The sequence below is a fragment of the Haplochromis burtoni genome, unplaced genomic scaffold (assembly GCF_018398535.1).
Source record: "Haplochromis burtoni strain Fernald_Lab_line unplaced genomic scaffold, NCSU_Asbu1 Contig_4, whole genome shotgun sequence".
Lineage (NCBI taxonomy): Eukaryota > Metazoa > Chordata > Actinopteri > Cichliformes > Cichlidae > Haplochromis > Haplochromis burtoni.
In genome coordinates, this window is record NW_024582365.1 from 3,991,881 (window position 1) to 4,013,228 (window position 21,348).

Sequence of the window (21,348 nt, forward strand, 5' to 3'; positions counted from 1 at the left end):
CTCTGCCCACTTTGCCTGTACAGTCTTCTTCACCTCTTACGCAGTTTCCGTTGGTTTTGATGGTTGACCCCAGGTATTTAAATTTATCAGCCTTCACACCTCCACCTCTTGCAGCTTCAGTGTTACACATAGATTATTATAGATGGCATTCCACTGATGCCTGCTACATGCCCTCAAAATACCAGATATTAGGTATAAAAATCATTTTGATTATGTTATACTAAGGGCTCACACATTTGCATAAATACAAGTTCCAATAACTTGGTTACCTACTTACCAATAAAGTTGACCTCGCTGCTGTTTAACCTCATTAGCATGTCGATATGTTGATTGGACAGCATGTCTTTGGTCCCTCCCCTGTTGAAACACAGCCTTTAATCCCTGGTAATCTCCTCATCTACTGAGAGCCCACAGTCATGGCTGCACCAAAGGAAAATTTGCTGTCTCTTGGGCGTCTGAACTGCTCAGAAAAAAACACTTTCACCAAAGAAAGACAAATCTGTGGAAATAAGAGGTTAGACCACCTAAATGGTACCACATTTGCAGAGAATGGTGGATGATTTTGTCTTTAAAATCTTTTAAACTCTTAAAATGTGACATCATTATAGTGTGTATGCAGTTTTTATATGAAAAGTAATGTTCACAGTCAAGACTAGTTTTATTGGCAAGTCTAAGAAGCAGATGCTGCCATGTCTTCTGGAAAAATGGGCTGTATGTAGATGGAAAGTGTGTGTGTGTGTGTGGCTTAGATGACCATCCTGCTGCTTCATGACCTCTTTCTCTTACAGTGTTAACAAGCTGGTGTTGTTGCAAGATGACCCTTCAGCTCTTCACACTCAGGATCATCTGTAAGTTAGCGAGATGCTTTCTCAGTAAGTGTTTTTTAAACTCCAAGTTTTTATGTGTGTGTCCTATTCAAGAGTGATGCACCTGCAGCAACGCTGGCAGGAGCTGAAGGAAAGAGAGCACATAGCCCAGCAACAAAACAGGCAGCTGCTGCAGCAGTTTGAGAAGGCCCAGGACACACTGAAAGGGATGTTGGCCCGCAATGCTGCCATGAAAGTGATTCGGGTGTGTAGATGTGCAGAAAACAGACCCATTAAACACACTGGAAGAAATCTATTCTTTCCTCGTGAAGCTCTTAAAATAAACTATTGCTTTGACCCCTGCAGATGGAGTATGAGAGATACCTGGAGGAGAACTCCCCCCGCTGGAGGCAGCAACTTAAGGAGAAGAGACAGGCAGCTCAGAAGAAGATACAAGTAATGCACAGCATGGCGAGCTGATTATTCACAAAGTTAAAGTGTCTGGTCAAAATGTAGAGCTGGTTTGTATTTGCTGCCTTACTTGCAGTTGTGTTTACATACACTCTCGTTGGCATGAATGTAATTCTGGGCTTTTAATTATTATTTTTTTCCAAGGTAGAATGATTGTACAGCATACATCTTTAATAATGACGCTAAATAATTGGGTGTACAAGTTAGAATTTAATTTAGATCTTTTCTAATCCACACAGGGTCAAAATTATACGTACACACGTTTTAATTTTAATGATGCTGAAGCTTCTACAAAGTCTTTTAACACAATTGACCACATTTGGTAGCTTCTCTTTGCCTGCATGAAAAAGGACTCACTAGACTCAATGAACAATGGGAAAGTCCAAGGAACTTTGGGAAGATCTAAGAGGGAGAGCTGTAGATTTACTTTTTGGGAAGGTCTATTGGAACCATTTCTAAATAACTGTAGATTCCAGGATAATCAGTTTAATTAGTTATGTTTAACTCAATTTATTCAGATTTATTCACTTTGCTGAGATATTCAGGAACAATCCAGGAACCACAAAGGCTCAAGCCTTCCATGAACTGGAAAACTGCCGGTACACCAGCATCACTGTCCACAGTTAAGCTAATTTTACATTCCCATAGACTGAGAGGGTGCCGACCAAGAAAGAAGCCACTGCTACTAAATCAACAACTTCAAGCCCGACTAAAATTTGCAGCTCCCTACACAGAAAAGTCAAACACCAAGGTTTTATAGTCAGACAAGACAAAGATCGATTTATGTCGGCAATGACAACAGGTGTGTTTGGAGGAGTAAAGATGAGGCTTTCAAACTGAAGAAAACTGTTGTAAAGCATGGTGGAGGTAGCATTATGGAATGGATAAGGCCAGCTAACATTAAGCTTCTGGAATGGCCTTCCCAAAGCTGGACCTCAACCCTATTGAAAATGCATGGATGCTTGAAAGTTGAGTCAATGCCAGGAACCAACCAATTGAAATGAACTCTACCAATTCAGCAAAGAGGAGGGGTCAAATATCCAACCATAATTATGCCAAAAGCTTGTTGATTGCTGGTTCATCTAACCATGTATTAGTGGGGGCGTGCAAATTTGTGCACCCAATTCTTGTTTTTTTAAAGTCATTAAATATGTATGCTTTACAATCATTCCACCCAACGGTTCAAAGAAATCATGAAACAATCAAAATGACAGTGACGTTCATGCCCATCATAAGTGTATGTATATTTCTGATCACAGCTGTATTTCATAGCACTTTCAATGTTTCCACTTCCTCTCACCTCAAAATGACAAATGCAAGGAGATTAAGAATATCCATGTTCCAAAATCCAAAGTCATTTTTCTTTATTTACAACTGATGCCATGTCTTCCTGACAGTGTATTAAAGAAACTGTTTCTTCAACAGAAAATGGACGACTATTTGAAGTCATGTTTAAAGAACACGGACGTGATGAAATCTTCTGCAGGTAAGTCTTTATGCTGTGGGGCTCACTTTAGGAAATGACTAGATCACATTTATGGTTTAGTGGTAATAATCTGGTCTCATGTGTTATCTTGAAGATTGAGGTGTTCAAATATTTTATTTAAAGTTAGTGTGACAAACACCAGTCGAACATGTATCCTTGTTTTCAGGTCCACCCACGGAGCCACAAAAAACTGCTACACCTCAAGGTTACTCTGACTACAACCAAGATGGCTCCTCCCATCTTCCCCACACGCAGTCCTCCTGGTTGAGCTGCAGTCAATCCCAGATAGCCAGATTTCCTACCAGAGTTCCACCCATCATTCCTCACCCATATCCGCTTTACTATCCCGCCTCCGCACCCGGACAGTACCATCATCCCTGGCACAGGCAGGATCTACAAGGCAGGGCTTCCCTACAGCCTGACTACCCCTGGTACCAGCCTGCTGGTGCAACTGGAACTCCATCATACTCCGAGGCCCTGTGGGGCCAGCTTTATATGGAGGAGCCTTTACGTGACTCAAGGGTTTCGCAGACTGTGGGAGAGGAGGATAAAATGAGCAGAGTGCTGAGCTCACAGAGGGAGAGGAGCATCAGAAGCAGCAGCAGTCGTTCGTCCCACGAGTTAGACGTTAAACCAGGTGAATACACAAAAATAAATACTTTTCTTACACGAGTCTTTGTGCGTATTCAGCATGTGTGTGGACTTGTTTTGTGTTCGTACATTCTGTATCTAGTCCGTCTGTCCAGCAGTCACAGTGAGAGCAGTGAGAGTGGCAAGGATTCCAGCAAAAAGGCGGGGAAGGAGAAGGGAGGAAGAAAACAGCATGTCTCTTCAGACAGAGAGAGATGCAGCCCTCAGGAGTAAGCAGCATTCTTGTAGATGTGACTTTGAATTCATTGGATCCCACTGATGTATCATCTCCCCTTAGTTTCTTCCCTTCATGCTGCACCAGTCTGCTAAATGTGTTCTGAATACCCTTCATCAATAGCCCCCTCAATTTATAGGCGCATTCCTGTCTCCTTTAAAAAAAAATGTAGTTGATTTATGTGTGTCCTAATCTTTCTGGTGCAATTACTTGCCTTTGATCACAGCACAGACAGAAGCTGCAGGAAAAGAGAGCACAGGAATGACAGTAAAGGTCAAACTGGCTGGACATGAAGCTGGGGATAGTATTTAAAGGCGTGTGGCAGTCACACTAACAACTTAGCACTAACCCACATTTTATAGAAAACATCACGTTCTTGTTACCTCCTAATTTTATATAAATTAACTTTTAAGTTTTAAAAAATATGTATTAGTTAAACGGCACATGCTGTAGAGGAGGTCACAAAAGATCAGAAACAAGTCTTCTCCTCTTGCTTTATTTCTTAATACTTATTGCTGTTTTAGACTGGCAAATTCATTCATCCATTCTTCCATCTTTTAGGTTTTCTAGGAATTCGAGTGCCATTCACATTCACTCAGTTAAAGTGGCCCAAAGTTCAGAAAGCAATGCCTCCTCAGAGAAAAGCCTGAGGAGCAGTAGGAGAAGGAGAAGTGGGGAGCTTTCTGTTCAATCACCAGAATCTCAGGAGGCAGAGGAAAGGACTGCGAGTAAGGGAGGTGACTCGGAGAGTCAGGACACTGGTGAGGAGTCAGGAAGTTTGAATGAGGCATACGAGGGTGAAAAAGCAGGGAATCAAAATCATGAAGAGAAAACAAACAGATGCAAAGAGTCAGGATCCCAGCGGGAGAAGGAATCAGAAAGTGGCAGTGCAAAGAATAAAAACGATGATGTCAGTGAAGTAGAAGAGCAGCACAGTAGCAGTGCTGAGCAAAGCAGCACAGTTAAAGATAAGACAGAGGAAAACCTGGAAGCTAAAGAAGACGGTGAAGAAAAAGAGAAGAGTCAAACAGATAAAGAACAAGATGACAGTGATACCAAACAAGGTGATGGTGCTTCTGCCAAGGACGCAACAGAGGAAGCAGAGACATCTACAGGTGATGAAATGGAGGAGCAGGGAGGTGAAGAACAGTCAATCAGGGTGAAGAACGAAGGCACTGAGAACAGAAAACAGGGTGCTGCCTCCTCTCAGGACGAAGAGGATGGAAGTGAAGGCAGTGAAGAAGAAGAGGATGAGGACTTGAATCAACAGGAGGATGACGAAAGCGAAGAGGAACACGGGAGTGAGGAAGATCAGATAGATTCAGACGACTGCATCGTCACACCACAAGAAAAGAGGTAAGACAGTGAAGAATTGAAATATTCCTCACAGACATCATCACAAAAAAAATCGAATGTAATCCTGTTTTTAGATCTACACAGATTATAACAGAGGAGGCAGCTCAGGAACAGGAAGAGGGTAAAACAGGATCTGATAATGACGACTCAAACGAAGTCAGTGATGAAGAGGATATTGAGAACCTTCTTGCGCCTCAAGACGAAACTCAGCAAAAGTAAGTACTCTTTTAACTGACTGACTTAAATTACAATGTGAAACTGCCTCTTACTTTTCTTTTATCTTGTAGAGAAAAGCATCTGAGAGGTGAAGAGAAGCCCAAAGGTACAGTATAACCAGTCTTTACAGTAACATTAGAAAGGCTGCAGGACTTCTGATTTATGCTCAATTTATTTTCCAGCGAGTTTTCACAACATGGGAATTTTTCAAGTGGAGCACGACAAGCCGAAGACGGAAGACCCAAATGACTCTGATGAGTTTGATCATTTTTATGACTAAATGTACTGCTGTGCAAGTTAAAAGAGACAAAACCACATTCAAAATAAAGTACTGCAGAGTATTATAATTAGTTTTATAATAATGCATTAAAAACAGAAACAACAGGCTATTTAATAACTGTTTTATTTCTTCTTGTTTTAATTAAAGGCATTTTGAATTTTACAATCTTAAACTGGAATACAGACTGTACTCAGGCTTCCCTGCAAACACAAAATTATTTTCATTTTGAGCTGCAAAAGCAACAGGATTTTTCAGCGTGTTACTTTTTCCTCCTGTTAGAGACACAGGAAGATAAAAAATCTGGACAACAATAAAACTTAAGTGGAAGAGACACAATGTTACAAAAGCTGTACAAAGGGCAACAATAATTTGTTGAAAAAGAAATTATTGCTGCTGTATTTGACTGATAATCCATCAGTTATGAGCACGGTACACTTCAACATGTTCAAGGTATAAAAATAAACCAATATACAAAATAATTTGAAATGGTTTTCCAGCAGCATGCCTGTAGCACAGCTGGTCGTGGTTACACCAGCTCATTTCTGGTGACAATTAGAAGTGAAAGTCTGCACTCTTGTTAGATTTTCACCACCTGAGCAGTCAAACATGGGCTCACCCTCTTCCCGTCTTCTGACTGAGGGCTGCGCTGGATGAGCAGCCGCCCGTACGTCCCGCCCACCTGGCCTTTGGTCAGCCGTCCAGGGTTGACACACACACAGCCGACCACGTCCTGAAGATGGGAGGAGATTTTAGATGACATAACACTCGTAAAAACTCATAAAAAAAATAGTCAAGTGTTTAAAAAAAACCAAAAACATGTTTTACTTTATATTATCAATGCAATAACTGATGATCCTGCAATCAATTACCTCAATAAATGTGTATATATAGGATGTCAAGGGGAAGACGAGTTGTTTACCTTTACAAAGTAGCGCATTTCAGAGGGAACAACAAGGATGTCGGGGGTGAGCGGCATTTGGCCGAAGCTCTGGAACTTCTCATAATCCATATTTACCTCGTCCGCAGGCGGATACAGTGGGTAGTAACTGGACATGAGAACATGGACACGATCACTAATAATACGTGACCTCAAATAAATAAATAGATCTGAACTCCTTCAGGATTTACCTCCGCTGTGTGAGCATGTGCTTCAGTATACGTGAGAATTTGTCTGAGCCGCTTCCACTGCAATGCAAAACATCAATTTCAACTATGTACACCGATGACCTTCATTGGAAAATATGATCATGTGAATAATTTAAGAAAACGGTCAGCCCTGTTCTTTATAAATCTGCATAAAAATGTAGGTCAGTAACTCACTTTGGTGTTTCTGATCTGCCACCTTGATGTCAGAATTTGGTGCAAATTAGAAAACAGCCTCACTCACCAGCTGATTTCCTCTGCACCCATGTGGATGAGGATGTCAGTTGATGTCAAGCCAATAGTCACCCCGTCAATCACAAGGGTGCAGGGGTCAGGGACCAGGGTGACACGCTGCAAAGCATGAAGACAAACATTATATAACCTGACACTTACGCATGACATCTCCGGGACTGAAAACCATATAAAAGACAAACAATGCTACACTATTAAAATAAGGTTTGCCACGAGTGCTCAGAAATCTGCTGCATGTGCTCATCAGCATGCAACAACAGTGTCTAACCTGGGTCTGTTCTTTGCTGGGGTGGGGCAGGCTGAACGGAGGCTGTGGGTAGATGAAATGGTGGTGGATGTCTCTCTGAGAAGGCACAAACACCAGCTGACAGCCAACACTGGATTATAGAAAACGAGAAAACACGAGGCTTCATTGTGGTAAAGAAAATCTGATTTGAACAGGAGGAAAGCACAGTTTAAAAATCAACCAAACGAACAAACAAACCTCGAATCGTTACAGTGTGACTGACCTCTGTCTTAACTTACTTGTATAATGTGATGACATAGTTTATGCAGACATATATGTAATTAACAAGAAAGACAAATTTCATGTGCAATTGCAAGCAGGTTAAGTCGCAGGGTTTCAGGCGGGGTTGCAGCTATAATGTCCTTAAGGCACAGATTTAAAACAAAAGCGAAAAAACCTGTAACTTTCAGAAAATTGCAGAAAAGCTCACACATGGATCCTGAATTTAACATCACAAAGGAAGTCACATGCATAGCTGTCTGACTCTGAGCTTTGATTAGACAACACATACCTTCTGGTCCCATCCACAATGCTTTCAATGCATCTGGTGAAAATGTTCTCAAAAGTGTCAGTCACCTGGGCTTTCTATTTAAGAAACACATGGAGATGACAAAGAAAGAAAAACAAACAAACAAACAAACATGTTGATTAAAATGAATTCACACTGCAAATTTGGATATAGAAGCTCAAATTAGATCCTTCTATGCAAAACGTGTACGAGTAGACGGTATTTTATGATGAAAAAAAACAAAAAACGTTCTGTGATTGCTATACTGCACCTGTCGGTTTCATTGATCTGTTATTGTGGTCAATCCAGTGGTACGCTTTTTATTTCCAGACCCAATAACACTGAAACTAATCGTCTTATTTGTGGGTTAAGTGTTATATCTTGAAGGATAACACAGAAGATTTATTCAGCAAGTGATACCTATTAGTTTTTGTCTACACACATATCCCTTTTAAAGCATTTTGACTTGTGCAAAAATGCACGCGAAAGGTTCCCCCTTGCGTTGTGCACACTCAAAAACAAGAAAAACACGGTCTCTGTCCCACTGACCTCAATCTGTTCATGTTTGGAATCCACAAATGGGCCCAGCTGTGGAAGAGAAACAAGAAATAGGAAAACCAGACAAAACACAGAGTCATGGGAGGACTGTCTCCCTCATAGATACACTCCTGACAGTGTGTATGTGAGCTTTAGTGGAAATTCTGTCATGGATAGTGTCTGTTTTATGATGGAACAACAAGGGAGACTGTACCAGCAGGCAGACATCAGGACGATCCCTGACAATAACATTGATTAAGTCCAGCAGGGGGTCAAAGGTCAGACTGTCAGAGGGAGCGTACGGTCCACAGGCCACCAGTACATTCAGTGGCTCTGCAACAAATGAAGAGTGTGGAGTGTAAGAAGATGGCTTTAAGTTCAAGCTAAATCTGAAAAATTGATCAGACAGATCTTACCCTCATCTGTCTCCATTTTCATGTCAGAACTGTAGAACGGCAGAGGAACAGCCTAAAAGCACAACAACGTTACAAGAGTTTTCACAAACAGGCGAAAAGTGTTAAAGCCAACAACTTAGAACCGACCTCGTAGAATTTGGAAGCCACCAGTTTTCTTCCTGTAGTGTTCATACCCTCCATCACCACCACCTAAAAAAAACAGAACAGGAGCATTTAGATAAATGTTTTCTTACATGTGGGTTTGTTGGAAAGAGCTGCAAAAACAAAGCTACATGCTTCTGCTGATAACAGGTTTCCTATAATTCTGAAAGTTTATTTTTATGAGGGGGAAAAACTGTCAGAGCTCTCGGTCAGACACCGGGTCAGTCTCAAGCCCATGTCCTTGGCATGCTCTGTTACTCTTGGTGGCCATATAACCTGCTGCACATAAGCTCAGTGCACAGGCAAAGGAGAAACCACCGACTGGTCATTAGGAAGGACCTCACTGGCATACCCATTTCTAGTTTCATCTGTCAAAGTAAGCGATTTCATTCAGCTCACCTGACCAGGAAAAAGGGAATACTCTTTAAGCTCCGATAGGTCAACAGGTACTTGCTGACCGCCTTGTTCTGGTCCAGCCTCTAGCAGAACTGACTGTGCATTCAGTTTGCCATTACTGTCACAGCAAATCTGTCCTAGCACAGTTATACTGTCCTGGAGGGAAGAAGACGCAAACCCAAGAAAGAAGTTAACTTTTAATCAAACAAATAAGCAGGTTTGATTTTACTCCTCAATATATATGATTTTAAGAGAAAACAATTCAGTGATGTAACGTAACATTTTATAGCAATGTACTATTATTTAATAATTTATTGTTTAAGCAGTGGGGATGAATCTTTAATTTAAAAGTTTTCCACAGGTGTCATCTCTTCTGTACCTGGGCAGGCAGAGAGACGGGGGAGAACTCCTCAATGCTGAAGTGAGTCCTGAGTCCTTCTCCTAGCTCCTCAATCTTCTCTGTCAACACTGGGAAAGACCCAGAAAAAAAATATTATCCAAATGTTCTGGGGTATATTTATTTAGTGATTTTACACCCAAACATACAGGAAATCTTTAATCAAGTGTGTGCAGCTATGTACCGTTTCGAACATCTCGCAGCCTCTGGAACATGTATTTGTAGCTGCTGTTAAGGGAATCTTCCGGTCCTTCCAATATCTCAACTTGGACGCCTGCACCTGGATCTTTCCTGCCCACCCAACGGGTGCCCTGCACAGCCCCAAACGTGGCCACCACCTCTCCCTTTCCTCCCCGCTGGCTGTACTTCTGTGAGGGTGTCGCACTTCCAAAGAGATAAGGGGAGAAGGTCACTTAAAGTGACAGTGATGCAAATACAAAGGTTTAGCTTTAAAAAAAAAAGCTTTCTTTTTAAACTTTAACACAACCAGAGAGCATAATCTTCACGTTTTCAAAAATAATCAGAGCAGCATGGGGTGGAGAGTACTTGGGAGAGAAGCTGGCTGGAGACAGCAGTATGCTCGGGCTGGCCATCAGAGCTGCAGTTCTCTTTGAATGAGGACGCTCTGGTGTCGTCAGAGGTCGTTTCTGAGAGCCCTGTACCGACAGGAACAAACACAGTTAGGATCTTGTCTGTCTACATAGACTCAAACTCACTCTGCGGGAGACCCACGAGTTACATCTAGCTTATCTTAGCTTTTAAAGGCAGATCAACAAAAAAAAACGTAAGCATAAATGGATAAAAAAAAATTTAAAAGTTACGAAACTTTATTTCTTTTTTCCAGATTAGATAACGCTCTGCTGCTGACAAGCAAGAAGTGTTTGGTTACCTTAGCAGGAGTAGAGTAAGAATCTAAGAGATCCTCCTCCTCTTCCTCAGCTTTTATTCTGATTCATTTTGTCAAAGTCTATGACTCAACAGCAACATTAGCAGACACAAATCAAAGAAAACACCTGACTCCAGGCAGTGCAGATGCACGGGTCTTTATGCTCAAGCATCAGTGTGAAGGATACAAATCATCAATCATGCTAATGTTTCTCATTCTACTGGCTGCTTCTTCCTTTCGGGAGGTTTTTCTGGATTTGATCCTCTTGTTCAAAACCTGTAAGATGACAAACATGCTGCATTTATAAGGAGCAGAGAATGACTAAGTTGTTGCATATTTAATAAGTAATTTGTAATGCATATTAAAATCTGTGGTCCTGTTACCTCATGTTCAAACTGCTCCAGAGTGTCCGTGGTGAGCTTCACGCCTTGTTTTGTGGCGCTATAGGCAACCCACGCATGCAGTATCTCTTGTGCCTGCAGTCTGTTACAAATACACTGCTCCACCACTGAAATGGAGGAGATATGAGGGAAAACAACCTAGGATTTAATCTGAGTGTCTGAGAAAATATTAGATGCAAGTACAATGTGAATTAATTTTGTGGGACACAACTTGCAGTGAATAATTACTGTTCCTGATCTTTAAAAATGGCTTAGTAATTATAAAAGACGTATCAATGAAATCAAAAAAAAAAAAAGCAGATTTCTAAATTACTTGACTTGTGAAAGTAAGTTATCAAGAAGAAAAATGCTATTTTAGTCAAAAGCTTTAACTAACAAAATCGCATGCACATGGGTATATAAATATTATGACTGATGACAACAGCTTAAACATGTCACAACACTACATTACTGCTATCCTGCGTACGGTAGAGTCCTCGATGATTACAGTGATAATGCACTTAGCTTCTTTGCTAACACACTCTCCCGTGTAAAGCTTCAATCCATATGAGAAAAACGGTCATCTTAGTTAGCAACTTACTTTTATCGAGGACGGAATCATCTTGATAGGGTATATCGAATATTTCCAGCTCAGTCTTTAAGCTCTCTGTAGTTACTAGCGACATGGTTTTATGATACACAGTTACTACGTTGTGGAAAACGTCAAAAGCGCCAATGTTGTGATAATAGCTGCTAACGTTAGCTTTACTCTTACTTCGCGACAATGCCGCCGACCCTAGTTTTGTTTTAACTACACGGCTTCTAAATACTACCTACAGGCGGTTCGCTGTTAGACAGCAGAAACTAAATAATAATGGTCAACCTGATGCCTGTTTCATTTTACCGCGAAAAAGCGCTGTTCGTGTTGGCGGCCGGAATGTACGTCACATTCGTAACAGTAATAAACGGAAGTTGGCGGTCCCACAAAAATAAAAGCTTGTCCTGGTAACTTAGATTTTTTTCAAACTTTTTCAGTGTCCCACTTCAGAAGCAGAAAAACGCAAACGCCCCACAGTTTAATCATCCAATAACAATTAAAAACAAAGGACGCAAGAATTCTATCTGAATAATGGTCAGACAAGTGGCAACAAACTATCTATTTATACTTATTTAATCATCTGGTTGTCTGCTCCATGGTTGTCTGGGAATCACTGGATAACATATGTGTGTTTAACTATTGGATAGCACTGGTCTGGGTAACACAATTCTCAGATCTTTTTACAGGTGTGCAGTGTGTGTTAATGATACTGCTCTGCTGCTGGCAGAAAGTCTCTGGAGTGGGCAGTTGTGTCCTTGCAGAAGATCAGCAGCAGCAGCCCGTCATTGATTGAAGATATATACATCAGCAGATGCAGGAACAGGGCTACCAGTATCAAAAACGACTCTTTAAACCCATGGACTTTTTACCCCCTCACCTTACAAAGTGCATCATCAGTGCAAAAACAACAACCTGTCACACTCATAAACACTGCTACACACTAACATTTTTTTGTCCATGCACACATACCCACACATTAGGAACTTGTTACGATACGCAATAACAGGTTACACAAAACAGACTAATTTTTGCAATAACACCTATTGTCTGTTTTTATATCTATTAAGACTCATTTGCACTCTAGAAACAAATGCGGTCTAAACAACTGCATACATCAGATAAGAATGCACAAAATTGCATCCTTACCGATTTATAGCCTTACCTTAATTATATGATCATTAATGTGTTGTTTTTTCAAATTTAGATAATATTTCAAATTGTATTACTTGTTGAGGTTGCTCATATGACTCTTCTTCTGCATAAAATGATCCCTATGAGTGCCACCTACTCCTATCAGAAATGATATCAGATAATGATAATATAGTGACCAAATTCTATAAAGAATACAAGTAAAATTCAAAACTATTAGAAATAAGACAGGAAATTAATTCAACAGATAATTTTTAATCTTGCATTTAGCACACAAAGTGGTAAAATAAACATTTGAACTCAAGTTAATTATTTTAATGCTGTTGTTTATTTCTAATAGGATGGATGCATGTTAGAGCTCTGAAACTTTACATTTTACAAATTTTAAATATTCAAATGTACTGGCGCATAGCCAAAAGATGTGAAAATCACTTTTGTTTGCCACCAGATCAAAGTGAAATTGATTGTATTGATTGCACAGTTCTTGGTGATGAATGCCAATGTTTCACGGAAGAGTATCTGAACTGGGGCTATTTCAGGGTTCAGTCTTGTCAGTTTAGGGAAATATCTCAACAACAGATACTCATCAAAGATCTCATGGGCATTCTTCTGGCTATCTGTGACGAATACAAAGGTATCACTGCCTCTGATTTTACGGCTTTTTTTCCAGGTTACCATGGTGATGTAGGTAAAAAGAGAGGCTCTTTCACCTCACATCCTAAATAGATATATGGTACAGACATTTTTCTATGGGTATAACCATTGATAAGAAAAAAACTGAGATCAATTTGGAATATTATTACAAAAATAAACCAGTGCAACCAAGCTATAACAACAACTGTACTTATAAATTATGGGTTAAACAGATGTTGCTTTTGGCAGCACAACTGGTGCACTTTAAATTTTTTAAACACATTCAAACCCTTCTTCTGCTGCCTCCGCAGCCTTTAACCATAACAGAACTCTTAAGATAAACACAGAGATTCTCAGATTTCTGCTGTGGTGGGCTCATCGTTTTCAGGATGTACTTCCATCTGTTAAAACAATGACATTGCATCAAATTGTGGTTCAGTGTAAGAGGTACAGTGGTAATGAGGAGCTGCTATAGGAACTGGGTGGTGCTGGCGGAAAGCAAGCGTCTCACTCACCTTAGTAGAAAAGCACTTTGCCTTGGGAACGAATTTCCACGATGTCACTCTCCACAGTGATTCACGGAGCGAGGCTGCCAACTCATGTGTGTCATGTACCTGACAAACACAAACCTAACATGTTGTCAACGCCTCTGAATACAGTATTCAGGTTCTGCTTCACACCATGAGACAAGCAGTTTTTCCACACCTTCATGCGGCTCAGACAGGCATTTCTGAAGTCCATGCTACTGCTGCTGCTCACGATACTCATGGACGAACCGAGAATCACCTCAGCAGCTGCATGCAGCTTCTCTTGTTGCTTAAGGATACACACAAACATACACAATTACTTTTTTTCTGGTGTCAATAACTGTTAGAAATGAATGTAAAACAACCATCAAAATCTACCCGAGTATAGGGTAATGCTTAATTGCATAACCAATTCAATCCATAGTTAGTGAAAAGAGAGAAAAGCTGTCAATGATCAAAACTGTTGCTGATTCATTTTCTGATAATGGACTGCAATAGTTATCATTACAGGACTAAAAATTCTTAAGTAAAAAAAGTAGGACACTTAGTGTGTTTGTGCATGTGCGTGTATGTCTTTGTCATGCCTTTTTTCTGTGATTTTGTGGTTTCAGTGTGTTCCTCAGCTCAGTCTGCACGGCTGCTACGAGGGCCTGCCTGTTGTTGTTCAGAATGTCCTCCAGGTGGAGATCTATCAACATCTCGGTGGCTGAATGATCAACAATTTGCATGTTTGGATTGGAAAACTGAAAGGCAGGCTGTCTACAGTGTAGGGTTTTGTGACTGTACATGCCGCTGCGGTTCCTCACCCATAAGATCAGTGAGCTGGGAGGTGAAGGGGTCACTATGCTGTAAGAAGAAGAAAAGCAGGAGACTCTGCTGCACTGTGGGAAGACTTGATTCCTGCTCTGGATCATCCCAGCTGTCTTTCTCTACTGTGTACACAGTACCGCCGCTATACACAAGATCTGCAGGGGATGTTGAAACATTTATGCCAAAGTAAAGAAAATAATAAGATGGATACAGTGGGAGTTACTTGAGATAAGATTTTTAAGAAGAAAACAGTGTTCGCATGAAGCCACACATGGGTTACAACCAGCATAACATGTATCTAGCATGCTGGCAATTAAAGACACACCTCTGGGTTGGGCAGATAATTGTAAGGGCATTTATTTATTTATTGCAGCCTTTTATGTCAGCATTAAAAAATAGCATGTCAAACGTGTTTCTTTTCATCCCAAATCAAACTTCTTAAATAAGATAAATGTTGATGGAAGATGGAAATAGTCAGAGACAGTGTGAAGCAGAATAGATTACGGGGCGTTTTCAGGTTTCATTGTGTAAATGTGAATGGATAGACTACTGCTGATTAATACAGACTGTCGGTTTTGTTTGTAGTTATGATTTATTGTATACACAGGGGGAGACACTTATTGTGAAAGAGCAGTTTCTGATAAAAGGGCCGCCTTTTGACTGTTATCACCACATGAGTGCGTTTAATCACACTGCTCCAGTCTGCCTTGTGTGCAAAACAGCGACTGTTAAGTCTTTTTAAAATGTAGCTTCCAGACTAATGTGTTTCTTTTTGATAGCTCTCTTTAGGGTAAGGTTTTAAATACCTGCTGCTACTGCTTAAAATAAAATCTAAATGACTAAATGGTTAATAAAGACTTAAATTAGGCTCATTTTACTGGACTGCTGTCTGGACACAAGAAGACAGTTTGGTCTTTTTTAGAGAAGAGCGTCCTGCTTGTTAGGTACTCATTGACAGGAGAAACCATATAATATTTATAAGACTATTACTCTGCGAGTCAAATGATCTTATCTGTTCAAATATGCCATATAGAACTAATTTGCAAAATACATTTTGGGAAACTATAATGCTGCTGTCTGTATGTCCATCAGTTTGGTCCAAATTTAAACCCGAAAAACTTGGATTGCTCTAAAAGCTTTTTGTAACTCTGATGGGACAAACTTTTCCTTGCATGGCACTGGCGATCTTGTGGATGTGTCTTGTCAACTGCTGAATATTTTGCAACAAAACAGGTCCTGATAGATTTGCAGCAACTCTGGTTGTCCTGTCTTTTTATCTGGCACTGCCATCAAGTCAAACATTCAGTCTGCACGTTGCACACAGTTCACATTCCACATGCTTTTTGCACTGTCACTGTGACAGTATCAATGAAACAAAAATGAAACACTGCTCATCCCAAAAGCTATTAGCATAAAAAATTATGTAAATCCTTCTGAAAAAAACAAAACAAACTTTTAAGTATATTACTTTAAGAAAAGCACAGTAATTCATGGGTAAGACAGACAGATAGGTCAAACCCTTTATCCACAACTGGAATCGCTGCTATGAGAATATTTTGCAGCGTGACCGAAGCACTAAATCTTGTATTGGAAATAAATGTCAAGTGCAAATTAGTTGCAGATGAACCTCATTCTCATGAGGCAGGTTTTTAGAGTGCAGGGACAACCACTGTGTTGTGACAGAAAGTAAATTCTAGAGTCAATTCTCTTTTAGTGCTTAATGCTTTTGTTTATGTTATATGTTCTGCGTCCATTGTTCTGTTTGGTTTTGCCTTTCCCATTCAAATGTTGGGCTTATGAGATCCATAAAAGTCTTAATTAGCAGCCTCAGGCTTGGGCTCATTCTCTCATAAACCCACGCAGGTGGTTGAAATTAGTTTTCTTCAACAAAGGTAACAGATCCAAGTTCTAATTGTTTCAATGTCTTAATGTCCTGTAAGGACAGGATTAACTGTTCCGGACTTTGGACCTACATCAGGTTCGTTTTACACTCTTTTTATTGGGAAATCAAACCTCTCAGCAAAAAGAATTAAAATACACCCTGAACATCAGAACATGCTGTTCCCAGCAGTGATTACCTTTGAAAGAAGAGCAGTAAAGTCTATATAGTCCCAGCTCTTGACAGTCCAGAACAGCAGGAAGTTTTTGAAAGAAGCCAGAGGGCCCAGTGACAGGAATGTTACTGGGGTTGTATACCAACACATGGAAACATGTCAAGGAAGACTAATCCAAATCAGATGCCCAAATACCCCTGAAATGAGTCAGGCCCTAGTCTGAATTTCCCCTTGTATTCAATTCCTTTGCCTACCATGACAGGAAATGAGACTGTGTGGTACAGATGTATGATAAAACATGAAAAGGATATTTGTATGTGAGTAAGTTCTGTTGCCACATTGGGGTATGGCAGCAGACAGGGGGTCAGGAGTGTAACCACCTGAACACTCAGATCCCCAAAGAGGCCCTGCTCCATGGTTTGTGGTGGGATGCTGAGTGGCAACCTGCCTCCTATAGCAGGGTGTCCTCTCACACACCAGCACCCTTTCTTCACACAGCACGGAGGCCTTTAAATTCAAGGGGAGAAGAGAAAATCAGACGGATCAATAGAAGGCACTTATTCCGGTCAAACCTTTAAAAGCGGCATTACTGACGGTACAGAACAGGTGACGTCCAGGGTCAGTAACAGTTGGTCCGCCAGTGCAACTCTTCTCTTGACCTTGACACTGCAAGAACGCAAGTTGACTATGTCAGCAGTTCATAAAACAGAGACGGATATTTCCATTCCTTTTTAATTTACAATCCAGACTCCACTCAAGAGGGTTTAGCACAGTCAGCCTTTTGTCTTGTTTTTATGTTTTTACTCCAAGACAAACCACTCGAGGCAGTTACAATGATCTACGGCAATACTCTTTTGCTTCAACTTTTTTATATTGCAGTTACTTTTTAAACTTACTCAAAAATAATTAGCTAAATTCTGTTTATGAAGTGAGATCCTTAATGAACCAAAAGCAAAGTCATTAATTGTGAGATGCTCTAACAAGAGGGAGGCTTTCAAAAACAGAAGCTATGATATACATCGATGCACTCGTACCTAAATTCCCGCAGCGAGGCCTCCTGGTTGATTTTGAGTTTGAGGTGGATTTGTATCTATGAAAAATAAGAAAAATGTAAACTTTTTTTGCTTGAAGCTTAACATGTAACTCGAGATGGGGAAACAGATCTGTTCATACCCCGGCATTAGCCAAAGTGAATGTGCGCAGGAATGCCTCTAGATGGGCTTGCCACTCTGAAGTGCAGTGTCTTGTGTCTTTTACCTGTACATTGCAAGTTATTTTAAAAAAAACATGAGACTCACACTACTTGTGTTACGACTGAAAAACAAGAAAAGTGCATTTCAGAATTCATCTGGGTTGTTTTTCTACCTGAAAAGATAGAAGCAATCTGAGGGAACCATACAGATCTGTGAAGGCACTCAGCTCCTCAGGGTCAGGCTCATTACATGGCCACACACAGGGACACATGCTCTCTTTCAAACGGACAAGGGCTGATGTAGCAAGAAAAGAGACGATGTAGTGCACAGAGGTTCCAGTTATGTGTATATGTCTATATTTGTGTGTACATACCAGGTTGGAGGGCTTCCATTTGAATCCCTGCACACCAGGGGCCAGCCGCTGCAACTGTGCAATTAACTGGATCAGTACAACAAAACATTAGCCTTTGTTCCAGGAGCTGCTGGGACAACTAGCTTCCTGTTAGTTATCTTTATGCTGCAGTAAATTTAGATGGAGGCACTAACAGTAATTGTTCAGTAATAAATTATTGGTAACCAATTAATCATCTATTGATAAAATGTTATTCACCATATCCTGAAGAATAAGTTAATTTATGTAGAGACTTAACATTTATGATATAATTTATAGCTTTAATTGATACAATAAAAATCCATTGAAGTTTTATTTTAAGTTACCGTATTTCCCGGACTACAAAGCGCACCTGAATATTAGCCGCACAAGCTAAAATCAGGGGAAATCCTGTTTTGTACATACATTAGCCGCACCTGACTAAAGGCCGCAGGTGTTTCAATGTTGACTTATCATATGTAAGAGAATATGCACAAAGGGAATTGTCAGGAAAGAGATGGCTGTTTGGAGACACACCCCTTTTATTAATATTTTGAAAAACAAGTTATGGGTACATATTTGCACAACTTTTTAGGTAGGTCAGCAGTGATCACTGACTGTTTTAGGAGCTTTTTGAGATCAAATAGAAGAAAATACATAACATTAAACATGTTCACAACACAAAAGCCATATTAAACGCAGACTACTTTAGACCCAGAAGTAGGATTCGTCGCGTCATCACTGAACAACCGGATAGGCAATAAGGATCCCAAAGCGTGCCAAGAAAATATCCCCCCACAAAAAATGAACCACCAGCAGCCTGAACTGATGATACAAGACCGGATGGATTCATGCTTTCATGCTGTTTACACTAAATTGTGACCATAACACCCAAGTATTGCAGGATAAACTGTGACTCATCAGACCAGGCATCTTTTCCAATCTTCTACTTCTAATTTTAGTAAGCCTGTGTGATTTGTAGCCTCAATTTCTTGTTCTTAGCTGGCACCCTGTGTGGTCTACTGTGGCTGTAGCCCATCTGCTTCAAGGTTGGGCAAGACAACTGCCACTCACCTCATATTTTCCTTTTTTTAGACCGTTTTCAGTAAACCATAGAGATGACTGTGTGGGAAAATACCAGCAGTTCAGCAGAAATACTCAGACCTGCCCCGCCGGCATCAACAATCATACCAACTCATTCTTTATCCTGAGGCTCATCTTGAACTTCAGCATAGTCATCGTGACCATGTTTACTTACCTAAATAAATTCAATTGCTGCTATTTGATTGCCATCAGACATTTGCATCAATAAGAAGTTGAATTAAGTGTCCCTGATAAAATGACCTGTAGATATTAAAATACTGCATTTTTCTAATACATGGTGTATAAATATAAAAAAAATAACCCCTTTTATCCAAGGACATTGTCATTTTAATATTTGATCAAACCCTACCTTAATCCTCATTTGTCTCCCTGTTATGCCTCTTTTATTTGGTGCAGTCTCAGCTGCTTTGACTCACCAGTGCAGTTCAGCTTTTGTGTAGCAACTTCGGTGTCAGTCCACAAAAGCAACAAAAGCCCTCCTCCTGTCCTTAAGCCCAGCTTTTGCCTTTGCTTTCCCATTAGCATGATCAAACGCAGCACCTGGAGAGGCCATTTGAAAAAACAAACTCCTAGCTTAGCATGCTAACGCTACTTGCTAGTTAGCGTTAGCTAGTAATTTGCTAATTTGCTAGTAATTTTCATCTTTATTAATCTCTAAACCTTTTTATCCATTTTCTTTTCTACCATGAATCAGGAATAGCTATAACTTAAACAATTACCTGTTGCATTTCTTTCAGCATTTTCAGTTGTTGTCTTTGTGCTAAATCAGCAACCTAACCTAATTTAATCTGGGGTCAGAACTTTGTTCCCGTAATTAGGCTGTTGACTCATACCAATCCAGGAAAGCATCTGTATGTAATTTGAAAATTATTTATTATTTATTAGTTGTTTAAAATATTTGACATCATCATCATATTCATTGTAATAATAATAATAATAATAATAATAAATAATAATAATAATAATAATAATAATAATAATAATAATAATAATAATAATATTTTTTACCCAGTTTTGAACATGGTTTTTATTGGTATGTATTGTATTGCTAACTGTTTTTTAACTTACTATTTAGTTTTAATGAATTTAATTTAGTTTAATTAATTTGTATCTAAGCATATAATAGGCAGTAGTTTAAAAAGTATGTTTTTGAACATTTACATTTGATCGTAAAAATGTCTATATATTTAGGCATATTAGATCATAAGAAAGTAATTTATTTATTTTTATTTTTCATAAAAAACTGTTCATATACAGTGACAAGTACTCGCCTCCTTTGTAATTTCTCCGTTTTTCCCCTACATTTGTTACACTTAACTGTTTCAGATCATCAATCAAATACTAGTAATAACAAAAGATAACCTGAGTAATACACCACACTGTTTAAATGATTATTTCATATATGATAAAAGCTATCCAAATCCATCTGGCTCTGTGCGGAAAAAGATAAGTGCAGTATAAATCTGTTCAGCGGTTGTTCTGTCCTTGGCAGCAAGAAAAATTAAGTAACTGGAAATGAGTCTTTCACATCACCAGGGAGGAGTTTTTGGCTACTCTTCTTTGCAGAATTATTTTACCCCAGTCAAATTGGAGGGTTTGTTTTATGTTCTTTTTTATGCAATCCTGCGTTTGTTAGTTTTAGGTCAGATGTAATGGGACTCAAACCCTTCAAAAAGTTAAATATTTGTCTTATCAGTCAACAGATTATTTTCCCCAATGTTTTGCAGTTCTTTAGATATTGTTCTGGGTTCTTTTGTGACCTCCTCCATGAGTCATCGATGCACTCTTCAAGTCATTTTGGTAGGCTGGGTTCACGAGCGTGGTTCACTAGAGTCTTAAAGCCTTAGACTGACTAATCGATGTGGGTGACCTTGTTTATCATCTGTGGCTGTGGCTAACCACAGTTATTTCATGATTTAACAAGGAGCTGACAATGACTTCTTCTTGGTTTGGATATTTTTTCCCATAATAATTGAAATCTTTTAAAAGCTGTATTGTGTATTTAGTTCTAGTTTTAGTGTTATCTTTGCCTGATGTTAAAATGTTTTTGCAGATCTGAAACATTTAAGTGTGACAAAGAGGGATAAA

At 39.7% G+C, this 21,348-nt stretch overlaps 3 protein-coding genes across 5 annotated transcripts; 1 reads left to right on the forward strand and 2 right to left on the reverse strand.

The window, feature by feature from the left end:
- The first annotated feature begins 385 nt into the window (after window positions 1-385).
- Window positions 386-5,542, forward strand: LOC102301967 (DNA ligase 1). Its single transcript, XM_005913376.2, has 11 exons — window positions 386-514; window positions 789-848; window positions 921-1,071; window positions 1,173-1,256; window positions 2,703-2,763; window positions 2,930-3,400; window positions 3,497-3,623; window positions 4,190-4,984; window positions 5,059-5,199; window positions 5,272-5,306; window positions 5,383-5,542. Exons 1-11 carry the CDS (start codon window positions 417-419, stop codon window positions 5,478-5,480), a joined length of 2,121 nt encoding a protein of 706 aa, XP_005913438.1. The 5' UTR covers window positions 386-416; the 3' UTR covers window positions 5,481-5,542.
- Window positions 5,543-6,048: 506 nt separating this feature from the next.
- On the reverse strand, window positions 6,049-11,781 carry pola2 (polymerase (DNA directed), alpha 2). The gene is made up of 18 exons (XM_005913375.3): window positions 11,424-11,781; window positions 10,826-10,950; window positions 10,630-10,718; window positions 10,446-10,503; window positions 10,103-10,212; window positions 9,741-9,940; window positions 9,539-9,627; window positions 9,163-9,315; window positions 8,749-8,811; window positions 8,623-8,674; window positions 8,421-8,539; window positions 8,219-8,257; window positions 7,673-7,746; window positions 7,144-7,252; window positions 6,868-6,974; window positions 6,609-6,665; window positions 6,400-6,526; window positions 6,049-6,210 (listed from the first exon to the last, which is right to left on the reverse strand). Exons 1-18 carry the CDS (start codon window positions 11,506-11,508, stop codon window positions 6,058-6,060), a joined length of 1,809 nt encoding a protein of 602 aa, XP_005913437.1. The 5' UTR covers window positions 11,509-11,781; the 3' UTR covers window positions 6,049-6,057.
- Window positions 11,782-12,804: 1,023 nt separating this feature from the next.
- zgc:195212 (DUF4554 domain-containing protein) lies at window positions 12,805-20,109 on the reverse strand. 3 transcript variants are annotated; one of them, XM_014334732.1, is made up of 14 exons: window positions 19,980-20,109; window positions 19,677-19,800; window positions 18,160-18,213; window positions 17,959-18,080; window positions 17,767-17,850; window positions 17,628-17,683; window positions 17,188-17,259; window positions 16,905-17,100; window positions 16,618-16,741; window positions 14,536-14,694; window positions 14,314-14,435; window positions 13,908-14,018; window positions 13,718-13,831; window positions 12,805-13,603 (listed from the first exon to the last, which is right to left on the reverse strand). In XM_014334732.1, exons 1-14 carry the CDS (start codon window positions 19,998-20,000, stop codon window positions 13,556-13,558), a joined length of 1,407 nt encoding a protein of 468 aa, XP_014190218.1. In that variant the 5' UTR covers window positions 20,001-20,109; the 3' UTR covers window positions 12,805-13,555. The 3 variants fall into 3 exon arrangements, with proteins under 3 accessions (XP_014190218.1, XP_005913440.1, XP_014190214.1); XM_005913378.1 differs by having other exon boundaries at window positions 13,718-13,816; window positions 18,160-18,225; XM_014334728.1 differs by having other exon boundaries at window positions 18,160-18,225.
- Window positions 20,110-21,348: the final 1,239 nt, after the last annotated feature.

Bases quoted from the DNA above. Each gene is read 5' to 3' on its own strand.
- LOC102301967 (XM_005913376.2), top strand. From the start codon at position 417: ATGGCTGCACCAAAGGAAAATTTGCTGTCTCTTGGGCGTCTGAACTGC. The intron at 1,257-2,702 runs ATACAAGTAATG...TTTCTTCAACAG, and splicing joins GACAGGCAGCTCAGAAGAAG to AAAATGGACGACTATTTGAA. The intron at 5,200-5,271 runs GTAAGTACTCTT...TTTATCTTGTAG, and splicing joins CAAGACGAAACTCAGCAAAA to AGAAAAGCATCTGAGAGGTG.
- pola2 (XM_005913375.3), bottom strand. From the start codon at position 11,508: ATGTCGCTAGTAACTACAGAGAGCTTAAAGACTGAGCTGGAAATATTC. The intron at 6,975-7,143 runs GTTAGACACTGT...CATGCTTTGCAG, and splicing joins CCAGCAAAGAACAGACCCAG to CGTGTCACCCTGGTCCCTGA. The intron at 6,211-6,399 runs GTAAACAACTCG...TCCCATCTTCAG, and splicing joins AAATGCGCTACTTTGTAAAG to GACGTGGTCGGCTGTGTGTG.
- zgc:195212 (XM_014334728.1), bottom strand. From the start codon at position 20,000: ATGCTGAAAGAAATGCAACAG. The intron at 17,101-17,187 runs GTCAGTAATGCC...TTGAATTTAAAG, and splicing joins GACGTCACCTGTTCTGTACC to GCCTCCGTGCTGTGTGAAGA. The intron at 14,019-14,313 runs GCATGACAAAGA...TGTATCCTTAAG, and splicing joins CACAAAATCACAGAAAAAAG to CAACAAGAGAAGCTGCATGC.